Source organism: Cercospora beticola, chromosome 3 (genome assembly GCF_033473495.1).
Source record: "Cercospora beticola chromosome 3, complete sequence".
Classification (NCBI taxonomy): Eukaryota; Fungi; Ascomycota; class Dothideomycetes; order Mycosphaerellales; family Mycosphaerellaceae; genus Cercospora; species Cercospora beticola.
The window spans coordinates 676,048-690,234 of NC_088937.1; the positions used below are offsets into that span (position 1 = coordinate 676,048).

A 14,187-nucleotide genomic window follows, 5' to 3' on the forward strand; every position below is an offset into this window, starting at 1 on the left:
TAGCACTTCGTTCCGACGTTCACGAGCTATTGACATTTGGCAACAGCTTCAGTCCGTATAGCAAAACGCCACATGTTTCGCTTGCGACCACATGAATACGTACAGTGCGTACGCCGCCTCAGCCGTTGGCCGCTGCAAGTGACCTACGATAGCCGAGCGTGCATTGAGTCTAATGCAGGTAAAGTTAAAGTTCAGCCGAAAGGATAACCTTCCGACACGAGAACGCGACAACAACTCGGTCGTGGTCGTATACGTACATGCACAATTCTGGTCGGTGATCAAGAGCTGTGCACTGGAACCTGTAATCAATCGTATCGTGTGCAGGCCAGTATGCAAGGATGCGCGTCGATACACGTTTTGGAACAGGCTGTCAGACTCAGATCTGGGATCGCAGGCGCTAGTCTGCGATTACCATCCCGCAGAGCGAAGAGCGGCCAACTTGTGTTTCTGCATAATGCCAGCACAACGGACACGGGTGGATGCTCGACAACAGTTCCGTACGTGTGATGATCGCCTGGGGTCAACACGCTTGTTCACTTGAGCATAAAACATCTCTAGTTCTTGGCTTGACATCGGAGGGTGAACAAGCACTCCTGTAGGATGCGGAGGATTCAAAATCACGTCTGTGGCAAGCGGAGGATTTGAAGAGGAACAGACGAAGCAGAGAAGCGTCATACAATGTTCCGATTCGCTCACTCCTTGTCTTGCCTGGGGCAGGATGCATCCTTCCAGCATTGCGCCATTGTGGTCCACCATTCGTTTTCCTTGGACGACTGTATCTCCGCTTCCTCAACAACATCCTACTGTCGAAGTAATGCCTTCGATTCCCGTCGTTCGGTAGCGTGTTAAAGTGATTCGCAGTCTCAGATTGCAGCTGCAGTATTAGCGCTTCCCCTCATCGCGCATTCGCGTTCGCGACATTTATGCGGCCTGAAACTTACTAGCTTCAACACCGCGTTCGCTCCGGCGATGCAACGTCGCCTCCTTCGCGTCGGATCATGCGTTCGGCGTCTAGCGTCCCCTATGGTGTGGGAGTCGCAGGAATTCTCTGGGTACCCCTCAAGCTTTGTGGAAGAGTCTTGGTCATTCTTGTCTCTGGTAGAGTTGGATCCTCGTTTGCAATTGCCCATCAGCCAGCGATTTCACATCACTGATGTGGAAGCAATCCTCTAGCGCCAGCACGATGTCTGCCCGATGTCAACGAATGCACGTTGGCCATGTTGGTTCTTTTGTGTGGTCCACGCCGCCTTGCGCGCGATGGAGCGAGGTACCCTCTAGTGTGGCATCTGCATAAGCGAATTCGCTGTCGGGCTATTTGGCTGTACGTGTGCATAAAGATTGGAACCCTTGCTAGGTCGCTAAACTATATGGAGTAACTACCCTGTCTGCCTGTCTGCCTGCCTCCTACCACTTTGTGTATCCACCATTGGCCTCAATTACTGCTAGACAGCGTTCTCTCATTGTGTTGCATATGCTGCCTATGTCCAATGGTGTCAACAAAGAAGCCTCTATATCAAGAGCTCTCATAATCTCCTCTCTTGTTGTTGGATTGTGTAACCCAACCCTCCATTTCAACAGGCTCCATAGATTCTCGATTGGGTTCAAGTCAGGAGATCTTGCAGGCCACTCCATAATCAGAATACCTTGGTTTATTAAGGTATTCTGAGTAAGGTTAGCTGTGTGAACTGATGAGTTGTCCTGCATAAGAATAGCGTCTCCACCATGTTCTTCTGATATTTAAGTAATCAAAGGAACAATGTCTCTGCAGTAAACCTCCGCATTAATACTGCCTTTGTCAAAGGCTCTGAAGTAACAGTTGCCCTCGGAGTTGATACAGCCCCAGATCATACAGGCTGAGTACTTGCGTAGTCTTGGAATGATACAGTCTTCGTAATATCGCTCCTTAGCTAGTCTCGTAACGTAGACTTGTCCGTAGTATCCACAGCGAAATGACGCCTCATCTGTCCACAGAACCCTTGACCACTGTTCACTTGTCCAATCCACATGTTCATAAGCCCAGCGTAGCCTATCTTGTCTATGTGCCTCTGTAAGCGGAGGCTTCCGTGTTGCTGAATATCGTCGATATCCTTCCTTTGCAAGAGCCCGCCTAATCGTCGAAGAGTGGAAGTCAAAGCCTGACAGGTAGGCTAGTTGATCAAACCGTAGCCGTCTTGTTCTTGAGTTCTCTGTTAGCTTATCTATAAGCCGCCTTCGCTTGCGTGTAGTTACAAGTGGTGGTCTGCCTCTGCGTAGTGGAATCGTTGTTATTGGCGGGCTATCAATATAGTTGACAATCCTTAAGACAGTACTCTTTGATAGGCCCTTGAATCGTTCCGTCTTGCTAAGAGTATCTGCAACCTGCTGCATTAACCAGTGTCCATAGCGGTAGACTCCATAGATTACACCCTTCTCAAAGGGTGTAAAAGGCTTCCTTCCTGGCATAATTGTAGTAAGAAGTTAGAAGGTGAGAGGAAGAGAGAGAGACAACTGCCAAAAGGGGTGAAACCAACAGGGGTTGACACGCTAGCAAGGGTTCCAATCTTTATGCACACGTACTGTACAGGGAAGGTCCAATCGTATGCCAAATCGTTCGTCTACAGTCGCCAGTAGCAATAATTTCAGTTCCCAAGCGGCCTCTTCTGCCGGGACATTACCATCGGACACTCACGTCGCCGTCGAGGGATGCCCCAACGAGCTGAACAGAGGCAGGAAAGTCCCCTTGGAGGATCAGCTACGAACTCTGGTGTTGCAGGATTTCGGTGTCCGCCTTGCGATATGATCGCGAGAATTGTGTGTGATCGTAACGTAGATGCCTGAAGTTTAGAGGTGGCATTTGAGCAGTGTTTGCCATGCTCTGTCTCGTAATTGTCTGTTCGCTGTTTTCGCCATAGCTGTCTCTGTCGCTCTCGTGGTGGTGTCGCGGTCCCTGAGAACCGTACAGAGGCTGAATGCATGATATTCGTAGAGCGTCATTGAAGCTCTGCTATCGAGTTCGGTCACTCGTTCTCCACATGCTTTTATAATTGCGGCGATACCTGGAGTCGTGACGACTGCGTGGCGACGAAGGGTAGCGCTTACATGCAACTCTGTGGCGCTGAAGGTGTCGTGCCAAAAATCAGAGATCTAACACGAGATTGCCAGAGCTGATGTGCCTTTAGGTCCTTCCAGCTGGAGTGGGTCCGCGATATCTAGCGCTGAATCTAGACCCATCGCGCACTCAGTATAGGCGGCTCCATTTGTTGGAATTACCTCATGTTGAAGCCAGTGTCGATTCGCTATCTGATTGTGCCAAGCAAGTCATCGTGATCAATGTCGCCCATTCGATGATGCGGCCACGTATTTGTGATGTTGAGGTTCGATTGAGTAGAAAGGACATTTGTGCCTTGGCTTGCTTGGATGACTTGGGCGAGAGCATATCGCTTCGATGCCCAGAACCGGATGGCATACGGGCCGCTCAGTGAGCAAGTATAGTATCGACAGAGCAACAGAGCTGGTGCGAGTCAATTCTCTTGCCGACGTTAAAATTATCCGCAGCTAGTTGCTGAACAAGGGCGTAGGAGAGCCAGCTCGACGTTGCTCTGACCGCTTACTGTGCCAAAAGTCTGACTGGTCGCCGTCTAGCCTCGATGTTCCAGTTAACACCATCTTGCAAGCTAATCAATCGGCAAGGACAGCAGTCGTGTACAGTCTCCTTTTGCAACCTGGGTCCTGTCGCGTAGCGGTCGTCCTGTGGCTGCGTGGTGTTCATGTCCCGCGGTGTCATGCTCCATGTGGAAAAAGCAGCTAAAGAGTCGCCGGTCAAGCACGAAGAAGTTCCGGTAGTTGAGAGCCGCGGTAGAGCGCAAGTAAATCCGGGAGAGAGCTTTTATCCAAGGCCTCCAGAAGAAGGCAGAGCGCATAAAGGGCACCGCTGCTCCTCAAAAGCACCCGCTACGGCAGGTCGTCCTAGAGGTAAAGGGGAACACCAGACCCCGGTCGGCACATTCTTATGCCCAGAAGCTGCGAGCTAAAAGGACGGCGTGCCGCGTGACGTCGAATTTGAGCTCATCTGAGCACGCGCGCGCCCCATGATCGTTGGCCAATCGGCTCCTGATCGAGCGGACAACCAGCAGCTGCAGAAACCAAAGCCATAAACGGCGGGGCAGGCGGGATGATGCCGTAGGTCTCGTCGCAGGAGCCAGCTGTCTCCGCACTCGCAGTTGATCGTAGCCGGCATGGCGAGGAAGGCCACGTGCAATAGCATGGCCTCTCCCAGCTCCAAGGATGTGGGAGTCAATGATGAGCTGATGTGGCCAGGCTGTCGAAGGGCGATTCAGGACGCTGTATGTTTCCGGGACGAGCAAGCAGCGTGAGGATCGCACAGCCTCGGTTCGCCTGCTGCCTGTGCACTAGCTCAATGTCTTGTGGTGATCGTCTGAAGACTTCATAGCGGACGTCGCGGTCCATTTGTGGAAGATGTGGCGAAATATACCGAGTGTTGGAGGATTTTCATCTGAAGGGCAGGGGCCCGGGAGCAGCCGATTCGGCGCTACCAAAAGGAGGAAGTTGCAATACGCACTGCGAGATCTGAGAAAGTTGTCTGCGGACTACCTTCGAACTACAGGCCGCTTAGTCTCTCTCCATAGTGTACATGGCCTGCAAAGATCTCGACATGCTGTCGAAACAAGGTTGCTGCCACTGCCATATCAAATCAGCTCCTCACGTGCATCTTATGGCTCCGTGATCGCGCGTCGCCTTCATTCCCACATAGGCACACCTCGGTGGGTGTTCAAGCCTGTTGTTGTACAAACCCTCCTGTCCGTGATATATAGACCACAGCTCTATGCTCGCCTCCTGCTGATAATGCACCGCGTTCTGTCCAGATTCCATCACCAGACGCCCGCAAATGCATTTCTGTATCTGTACACAACTTTTCCTGGCATATGTTTCCAATACCTCTCATATGCCAATGCATCTCAAATCGCTTCGCTCGATCGCGTCTTTCCCCAGTCGGCCTTCCCTGCCACATCTTTGATGTCCTCCAGCTTACTCCCCATCTTCACCACGCTGTATCTGATCATTCGCGGATCAAGGCCCAATGTTCTTCGCACAGCATGTTGTGTCTTTGCGCTCGAATCGAATCGTAAAATGAAATAGTGGCCCTCTCGATATGTCGCGCCTTGTTTTCGCGCCGGGTTGGGTAGTGTGAATGTGCCCCAGTTTGTGATCCCTCGGACTACGCCGCCTGCTCCGAGAATGATGTTTCCTGTTGTTCGTGTGATTCTACGTTGCTGTCAGATGGTTCGCGATCGCGAAACTCGCCGACCTGTAGAGAGACAAACTCTTTGATTTCATTGACGCTGCGCCCAGGGCGTACCTGCGCTTTTCATCAGTATCGCCGCCTTCCATCATGCCTCACCATACGTACCACGCCTATCAGTTCGTACAACATGGCTATTGGCAAATGTGTGCAAAGTCGGGGATATCACATCTGTATGTGGAACTGAAGTCCATTCGGCACCAAGGCGGGAGAAGTCCGCGGTGACAGCTGATCGCCGCACTACCCGACCAACCTCAAAGACCCTCGTCCAATGCCGCCTTCAAGCGTCTTCTCTTGTTTCTCCCTCTAAACAACTCACAAAAAACCAGTCATGGCCTCAGCAGTAGCAGGACGAGCTTTTGCGCGCTCATTGGGAGCTTCGAGCGTGGTGCGAAGCAGCAAACCACAATATTTCCGACTCCGAACACAACAGATCGCGAAGCCCGCTGTGCGGAGCTTCACCGCAGGCGCGAAAGGTGCGATAAACACGCCGGAACGCGGACGATAGCATACTGATGCTCTACAGTATGGGAGAAACGCTACACTGAGGACCACGAGTGGGTGGAACTCTCCGAGGACGGCACAACAGGTAAACAACCCATCACACTTGTCTCCAATCCAACCACACCCCACATTCACATGCTAATCGCGTTTCAGGCACAATTGGTATTTCCCACTACGCCGCCAACGCCCTCGGCGATGTCGTCTTCGTCGAGCTTCCCACCGCCGACCTCGAAGTGTCCGAAGGTGACACCATCGGCGCTGTCGAATCCGTAAAATCGGCTTCCGACATCATGACTCCTGTGAGCGGAACAATTGTCGAAGCGAACAGTGCGCTGGAAGATAAGCCTGCGACGATCAACAAGTCTCCCGAAGGAGAAGGGTGGCTTGCGAAGATCAAGCTTTCGGATCCCAAGGAGCTGGAGAAGCTGAAGACTGCGGAGGAGTACAAGAAGTTCACTGAGGAGGCAGATCAGGATCATTGAGATAGGGAGCTTCTAGTGGATTGACAAAAGCATGAGGCGCACCGCGGCCAGGATATGGAGTTCAACAATGTTGGTACGAGCGAGGATCTCAACAGACACAGCAGCTACGGCCACGCGGCCAGACAGGTGAGAAGTAGACGGAGACCGAAATCATCCCGTCGCGTCAGAAGAAGCATCGACATCTATCACACCATATGAACTTCTTTTTCAATTTCCATACCCAAGTCGTTTGCTGCCTAGACCAGTTCTCTCGCAAAACCAGCGCCATCTGCTCCTCGCGAGCGACCCGAGTGCATAAAGTACAGTAGCCTCCCATCCTCGCCTCTGATTTCTTGGACATCTCTTTGCTTGTCGCACGACTTCATCCTCTCTAACCAACCATCCCTCAGGCTTACCGACGTCAGGATTCCCGCTGTGCTGTAAGATGTTGTCGACGACATTCGCAGCCCAATTTCTCGAGTACTAAGCAACGATGTGCAGGGCATGCGATCTCGAGGATTCCGAACTTGTCGGACGTCTCACGACCAAGGAACAATAGGACCTCTGTTCCTCATGTTCGATGACGTGCTTTTCAGCCTCAGCGTAAATGGGACATCACCGGGCAATGCACAGGTTTTCCTCAAGAAGTGAGGATTGCGCCGACAGTAGATGGCCACCGCTTTCTGGATTTTGCGTTTGTCAAACTCAATCCACTTCGTCGTGTCGACATCTTCCATGTACTTGGCCCGTAGCATCTCTTTGCTATTAAATATGCTGAGGTACTCTCGGGAAATTTGCTTATTCGCTCCAGCTAGTCCGTTTCGTTGTCCTTGATCCATGGCGACAAGTGTATAGATCTTGTTCCGCAGCTCGGAAGGGAGTGCGAGGAACAAAGGTTCTGCGGCAACGTTTTTTTCGATTTGGCTTGCAGCGAGGGCCTGCAGCTGTTCGAGTTCCGGGGTGGTCATGGAATGAAGTAGCGCAGCCGCTTTTTCTAGGTTGGAGGGTTGCATCGCTATCGCCAGCTCGCAGTAGTGTTCCTCGCGTGTTGGTTAGGCACCAAAGGTGATTTGGTGGGCGCCTTGATTATGAACATGAAAAAAAAATGTGGTTCGAAAGGGCGGCTTGGGACGCAAAAGGCCAGTTTGCTTGAACTTACATTACACTTCGCTCGCTACCACCAGTTTGAGGCCACCAGACTGAGACCACCGAGAAAGGTACAATATGCTTACGACCCATGGGATTCGTTCGGCGCCAAGATGAAGGTCAGCAGCCTTCGCTCAATGTAATCATCGACCTCGTGGCTTTGGTTTCTAGGATACTGCAGCTCGCACCACCACCCGCAATCTCTGAGCTCCCAGAAATACGAATCACCAAAATCCACATGCGGCTCTTCGTCGCTCTCTTCGTCATGCTAACGAAAGCCTTTTCAGCACCAGCGTGGTCAGAATGATATCAACGTCTCTCAAGCTCGTTTTTCATCGTGCCTGCTGCCTTCACACCTCATCATCATTGTCCCTCTGTTGTGCGTCTGGACAATAATTGTCGATTTCCTTGACCTTGATCGCAAAGACAAAGTACCCTTCACTGGAACCGGCTATCTCGAGCATGCCCCAGAAGCTGCATTGAGCCGGATCACCGCTCTTCGCCAAATGTGCATCGTCAAGCCTGGTCTTATCAACCACCTTTTTCTCGGCACTAGCATAGCCGGAGGAGTGGAAAGAGCGAAACCACATGTCCTGGTCCTCAGGAAATTCGTGTGCAAAAATAGATCGGGCTGTGAGCAGTTTGCGTACGTCGATGTCCTCCCATCCCATTGTAGTGACATCTCTTAAGTACTTGGCGCGGACCATTTCTTTACTGTTCAGAACACTGAGGTACTCGCTTGAAATCTGCTTGTTGACCACGGCCAGTCCGTTCTCTTGACGTTCAATGTCAGTTATGCTGAAGACTTGACTGACGGCGACAAGGTCGTAGATCTCATTGCGCAGCTCGGCTGAAAGAGCGAGGAAAGGAAATGGCCTTGAATGCTCTTCCAGCTCTTTTGCAGTAAGCTCCTGTAGCGTGTAGAGCTCGGCAACGCTCATCCCTTTAAGTAAGGCGGCTGCCTGTTGGAGGTTGGTGGCGATGACAGGCATAGTCGGGCGGATGCGGGTTGTCGCAAGTCGTTATTGTGCAACTTGTTGTTGACTCAAGGGCAAGTGCGGAAGTCGAGGTAAAGTCCCGATTTAACGGTCGTCTGATCGCAGGCAGTCGCGAGACCTCCTGCCTCAATAAACCTTACATCGCTTGCTTGACCTTGACACGGCAGGACCAACTCAAGCTCGCCACACACGCTTTGCTATGTCCAACGCGGACGTGGTTTAGCAATCTGCTTAAGATGGATCATGGATGACTTTGTTCTTCATCGCCGAAATCGAGCTCAGGATACCTCACGTGCTTCGCAGTAGCCTCGACAGTTTCCCTCAGGTAGTTGTTCTGCGCCCAAAAGCTTCCACTGAAATCCATGTCATACCAGTAGTTGACTGAGCACGAGAAGGCCTCTTCACCAGAGCTCTGCGACACCTTGTGGTACCACATCGCCGGCAGGTACATCATGTCTCCTTCATCCAGGGTGACGCGCATCGGCTTAGACGCCTTCGAATATGGCGAGGCTCGCGCGTCCGGCTCGTCAGGATCCCAGATTGGTGTTGGAATTGGTTCGCTACCCTCGTAGGTCTGTGGCTCCAGTTTTGATTCATCGTCACCGGTTGGCTGATATCTCGCGAATTGAACCGGGACTTCGTTCACGCATGGCATTTCGATCGGCGGGAGAAGTACAAAGTGCTTCTGTCCCCGGACCTGGACATAGACATTTTCGTAATTGTCCTTGTGCAAGGCTGTGACAGATCTCTCATTGCCCAGCCAGAAGTTTACTGCGTCAGGTTCTGCATCTAAGGCCGCGCTGGCGAAGTCAATGCTATCAGGCACATCTGCGAACAGTGCTGAGTACTCTGCGCGGAGATTATCATTTTCTACAGTATGTCCAGGTCAGATGTGAACCAGAAATGGGACTGTAAGTGCTTACGTGTTTGCGCGTACTTGACGTTTCTGCCACTTCGCTCCTGCTCTGATAGATGCGCTTCAGCTTGAATATAGCCCAGGAAGTCGCCAAAGCTCTCTTTCTTCTCATATGGTTCGACCAGGATCAAATTCCCATGTTCAACCTCCACCAACCCATCTGCATTTCTGCACCACTCAGCAATGAATGAAAGAAACGACCAGACACACCACCTACCCTTTCGGCGTCGTGGCCACATTGACCGCGGCATCGCCCATCACCTCGCGCAGATACGACGCGTCCCATTGCCGCACCGCTCGCCAAGAACAAGCACATTTCCGCACGACAAAAGGTCGATTCCTGCCCACGTAGCGCGCGAACTGCAGCGCCGTAGGCTGGGCGGTGAGCTCATCGATTACACAAGCATTGAGTTCGTGATAAGTCTCGATAAGATTTAGCACAACGTCTTGATGTTCTCGCTCGTCGGCTTGTGCCATGTTTCGGGGCGACCTAAATCCCGCCGGGAGAACCGGTCTCCTTAAGCAGGGAGTCACGCACGAATTGCGTGGTGCTGCGTACTGTACGGTCGGATATTGCCAGGGTAACTAGTGGAAGTCTCCTGTACGGCCGATTGTGCGACGAGACCTCTAAACACGGGGGGAGGCAAGTGCTGGTACGACGCGGACTCTCGGTCACGCTAAACTCCGCCCACTTTCGTCCGATTACTTTCCCCGAATCCATAATCAGACCGCATGAACCGGGCAGCCATGAGCCATCGACACCACAGGTCGACTAATCACCTCTAGGGCTGCTCTAGACTTTTTTCGGTCTTGATGAGTCGTGACAGTGCACTGGTAACAGGCGTGCCTGCAAGGTAGGGCTTGCTTCCGGGCGATCCTCTCTCGAGCCGATGCAATTGTCTCTGACTACCCTCAACCTCGTCTCACTTGTCTCCTAGAGGACAGACATGATTCTGCTCAGTCTAGGAGCACGCGTTCATCTGCCATGAAGCGCGCCAGGAGTCCGCATGCGCCCACGAAGACCGTCACCATGGCTGCGGACGTCCGCAGGGACAGTGTGCCAGCACGCACATTCAAAGACATGCCCTCGCTGAAACAAATGCCTCCGGCGATGGCATATACGTCGCCTGCAACGAGTACAATTCCCCTGAACGAAGATGGAGGACGCCGACCTGCGACAACGCTCCCGCTGAACCTCATCGCACACATCATGTCGTACCTCGACGACGTAGGGGATATGGCGCGGATCGCGCGGACAAGTAGGCTCATGTACTACATGTGCTTACCGCAACTATACCAACGTGTGAATCTCCACTCGTACGGAGAAATGAGATATGTCAATGGGAGGCCGGAAGGATTTGGCGCTGGGAGCCCATTCATGATGGCATTGAATGGCTTGTGCACCAAAGGTCATGCCACACTGGTTCAAGAGCTGAAAGTTTGGGTGAGTGGATAAAACTGCTGACAGGTGGGCAGAGCAGCACTGATATTGCGGTAGGGCAAATGGCAAGAGTTGGGCATCGATGACTTCGCCAAAGGCAGGGTGCCTGACACCTCGATGATGCTGAACATAATTCTTCGAGCCGCGACAGACAAAATGACCAAGCTCAAGTCGTTCTCCTGGGAGCTTGATTGCAAACCTTTGAAGACTTTGTATCAAGGCCTCGGAACTCATAACACTCTCACCACTCTGACCTTGCGATTTCCTACGATACGAGTCCCGCGGCCATCGGTGATAATCCCGCCCATGCCCAACTTGCGCGCCTTTCAATTACTGGACTACGACCCTTTATGCTACCCGGACGATCTCAGCATGCTCTTCCTAGGATCGAAGAAGCTCGAAGACGTGCGCCTGCACTTCTCTCCACGCATGCGCGCAGAGGCAGAAAACACGATGAGTCTGGGCGCCTTTTTCGGTCGATGCTACAAGGCAGACTACAAGCTTCAGGTGAAGCATTTCGCCCTACAGAATTGGTTTGGCCAGAATGTGCTCAGCTTTGACCAAATATTTGATGACCAAACCTGCACCAGTGCCACCTTCATCGATACGTTTGGCGGAAACGACCCTCGCACAATATTTGTCGACGAAACGTGGAACGCCGTTCCGCATGATCTTGATGTGCCTTTCGACCGGATACGAGTCAACGAGATTTCGCCACGTCATGTCGAAATAATGCGCAAACAGAGTAAGAACATGAAAGCATTGTACCTGATCAGCAACGCAAAGCGCCAGAAGACAGGTTACACTCCAGCGTCGAACGCAAGTAACGGTGAACCACCCACACCCAATGGCGACGCGGCGCATTCCCCATACGACCCGAACAAGGACCCAGAATGGATTTCGCTTGGGAAAGAATACATTCATACGATAGGGGATCACCACGGGAGCACCCTCAAGCACTTACTTCTGAGCGACGTGTGGGCAGTACCACGAGAGGATCTGGCCTATCTCGTGCGCACATGCACCCAGCTCGAACAACTTGGCCTCGCACTTGACGACGTCCAACACGAATCCATTCGCCTCCTCTGCCCATTCTTACCAAACCTGAAATGTCTCCGCATTCTGGAGAACGAGCAGCTTCGACAGCACTTTGCTCTGTACACGCACGAGCAACGCATGTACCAAATGGCCAATGAACTCGCGACGCGTGGGCCATTGCACCTCGAGTTTATCTGTCTGGCCGATTGTTGTTACAAGATTGGAGGATTAATTGAGGTCCCGCAAGAGAACGGCACTATCGAAATACAGCGCCAAATCACCATGGTTGATAAGGGCGAGGCCGTGAAATTCGAAATCTGGCATCTGGATACGCTCGACATCAGCGTGGATCCCATTGCGCCGTTTACGAAGTGAACACTCTCTCACTGTACTGCTGTATCTCGATACGAAGTCTCCGACACGCGTTGGAGGGAACCTCATTCGAGCACAGGATTCTGCTCCGTGTCTGGGAACAGCTTGGACCACTTGCTGTGGAGCACTCTGCCGTCTTTGATTACGGCCAACAAATGCTTTTGCGGCCGCGCCAAGACCTCGATGTCTTCAAGTGGATTGGCGTTCAGGATTATCAGATCCGCGATGGTCCCCTCCTTGATGCGCCCGAGCTTATCCTCTTGCCGGAGCATTCGGGCAGCATTGACAGTCGCGGATTGCAGGATCTTGAGATTCGACAAGCCAGCTTGCTTCCGTAAAGAGAATTCACTGGCTTGCATAACTTCGAGCGGCCCTAGCAGATCAGTGCCGTAGCACATGGTCACCCCGGCCTTGTCTGCTATCTGGACGCTCCGCAGACCAGCTTCCAGGACTTGGAGATTCTTGGCGGCTATTGAAGGGGGAAGGAAGTTGCCGAACTCTTTGCTCGCCATGGTTTGGTACGTGATCTGTGAGGGTCAGCATTATTTTGTGCACCAAGGATGTGGTCAGAGTATGCTTACGAGCGTCGGTGTCAAGAAGACGTTGTTCTTGGCCATCAGCTCGGCTGTTGGTTCATCGACCAGGTTGCCATGTTCGATGCCAAGCACTCCATTCTCGACCGCATTGCGAATCGCAGCTGGAGTGTACGCATGTGCTGTCGCCCACTACAAACACACAGTCAGGGGTCAGCAATTTGTAAAAGTAAGCGCATGTGATCGATGAGAAGGCCACAACCGCGGTCCGCGGGATGCGCGCAAAATAAATGTATTAGTACTCACAGTCCCGGAATCACTCGCCACTTTTGTAAACGCTCGGATTTCCTCCGGCGTATATTGCAGATTTGTCAGCTTGTCAGTCGGAGACACCACCCCTCCAGATAGCATAATTTTTAGAAAATCGGCGCCCTGTCGCAGCTCCTCACGAGCTGCGTGAAGACATTGCTCCACACCATCTGCTATTCGACCCAAACCTCGAGTATTCCCGCCACAGCACGCATACTCCTCATCTTTGGAACTCCGCATATCCCCATGCCCACCCGTCTGCGAAATCCCATGTCCTGCGATGAATAATCGTGGACCAGGATAAAGTCCTTCGGCCAAAGCTTCTTTCAACGCCAGACCCGCTCCTCCACAATCGCGTACGGTGGTGAAACCTCGTTTGAGAATTTCTCGGGCTAGATATGGTTGTCTTAGTAAGGCGGTCTCGGCATGTTGAGTCATTGTGTCTTTGAGACCATCTTCGCCTGGGGGAGTTGCGAGGTGGACGTGGCAGTCTATGAGGCCGGGACAAATGTAGCGGCCTTGGAGGTTGATGATTGTGATTTCTTCGTTGGCGGTCCATTTGAAGACTTCGTCGTTGGGGCTTGTGGGGCTGGAGTTTAGTTTTGTCATGCGGTGGATTAGGCCGTCTTTTATGTCGATTGTTACGTGGGAGTGGAGGGAGCCATCTTTGGGGTCTGTGAAATTGATTAGTTACTAGTAGATGGGTTTGTGGAGGATGTGGTGGAGGCTTTTGGTACCGATCAGTTGGGCGTCGATGAGGCGATAGCGCTTCTGGGGGACCTTCGTCCAAGGCTTCAACGGGTTGGCCATTTGGTAATTTGTGCTTGAGGTTGTTCCGTTGACCGTGAGGTCGAGGTCGGGACTTTCGTTTGTCATGGCTTGTCGGGCGAAGGTGCGTTCGAAGATTGGCCCGTGCGCTGCGCCGGCTCAAACTCTGTCACGACTTCAAGACTCTTTCCTTCACGTCTGCAAATGCACAATCAATCGCGCAAGCTCGAGAATGTTCCAGGAAGGCGATGATATGAGTGTCCAGTGGGTTGAGTGCATGTCTTTTGCATGCGGCCAACGATAAGTACTTGAACCGTCCGCCGAACGGCCGGGAACACCGGCCACGGTTATCACAAAGCTGTGCCACTTGAGATCTTCCAACGTCGGTTGTGGCATGTCTAA

At 52.3% G+C, this 14,187-nt stretch overlaps 6 protein-coding genes across 6 annotated transcripts; 2 read left to right on the top strand and 4 right to left on the bottom strand.

Moving 5' to 3' along the window:
* Nucleotides 1–4,955: 4,955 nt before the first annotated feature.
* Nucleotides 4,956–5,431, bottom strand: RHO25_004232 (mitochondrial 37S ribosomal protein bS6m; the record flags this gene model as incomplete). The annotated part of the gene is made up of 3 exons (XM_023595156.2): nucleotides 4,956–5,262; nucleotides 5,322–5,356; nucleotides 5,408–5,431. 3 exons carry the CDS (start codon nucleotides 5,429–5,431, stop codon nucleotides 4,956–4,958), a joined length of 366 nt encoding a protein of 121 aa, XP_023457607.1.
* Nucleotides 5,432–5,630: 199 nt separating this feature from the next.
* Nucleotides 5,631–6,285, top strand: RHO25_004233 (uncharacterized protein; the record flags this gene model as incomplete). The annotated part of the gene is made up of 3 exons (XM_023595157.2): nucleotides 5,631–5,775; nucleotides 5,826–5,888; nucleotides 5,957–6,285. The coding sequence occupies 3 exons, from the start codon at nucleotides 5,631–5,633 to the stop codon at nucleotides 6,283–6,285; spliced, it is 537 nt and encodes a 178-aa protein (XP_023456838.1).
* A 1,475-nt stretch (nucleotides 6,286–7,760) lies between these two features.
* Nucleotides 7,761–8,402, bottom strand: RHO25_004234 (uncharacterized protein; the record flags this gene model as incomplete). The annotated part of the gene is made up of 1 exon (XM_023595158.2): nucleotides 7,761–8,402. The coding sequence occupies one exon, from the start codon at nucleotides 8,400–8,402 to the stop codon at nucleotides 7,761–7,763; it is 642 nt and encodes a 213-aa protein (XP_023456837.1).
* Nucleotides 8,403–8,649: 247 nt separating this feature from the next.
* On the bottom strand, nucleotides 8,650–9,801 carry RHO25_004235 (uncharacterized protein; the record flags this gene model as incomplete). Its single annotated transcript, XM_023595159.1, has 3 exons — nucleotides 8,650–9,278; nucleotides 9,332–9,492; nucleotides 9,542–9,801. The coding sequence occupies 3 exons, from the start codon at nucleotides 9,799–9,801 to the stop codon at nucleotides 8,650–8,652; spliced, it is 1,050 nt and encodes a 349-aa protein (XP_023456836.1).
* A 553-nt stretch (nucleotides 9,802–10,354) lies between these two features.
* RHO25_004236 (uncharacterized protein) lies at nucleotides 10,355–12,178 on the top strand (the record flags this gene model as incomplete). The annotated part of the gene is made up of 2 exons (XM_023595160.2): nucleotides 10,355–10,768; nucleotides 10,823–12,178. The coding sequence occupies 2 exons, from the start codon at nucleotides 10,355–10,357 to the stop codon at nucleotides 12,176–12,178; spliced, it is 1,770 nt and encodes a 589-aa protein (XP_023456835.2).
* A 62-nt stretch (nucleotides 12,179–12,240) lies between these two features.
* Nucleotides 12,241–13,893, bottom strand: RHO25_004237 (uncharacterized protein; the record flags this gene model as incomplete). Its single annotated transcript, XM_023595161.2, has 4 exons — nucleotides 12,241–12,702; nucleotides 12,757–12,900; nucleotides 13,015–13,691; nucleotides 13,755–13,893. 4 exons carry the CDS (start codon nucleotides 13,891–13,893, stop codon nucleotides 12,241–12,243), a joined length of 1,422 nt encoding a protein of 473 aa, XP_023456842.2.
* Nucleotides 13,894–14,187: the final 294 nt, after the last annotated feature.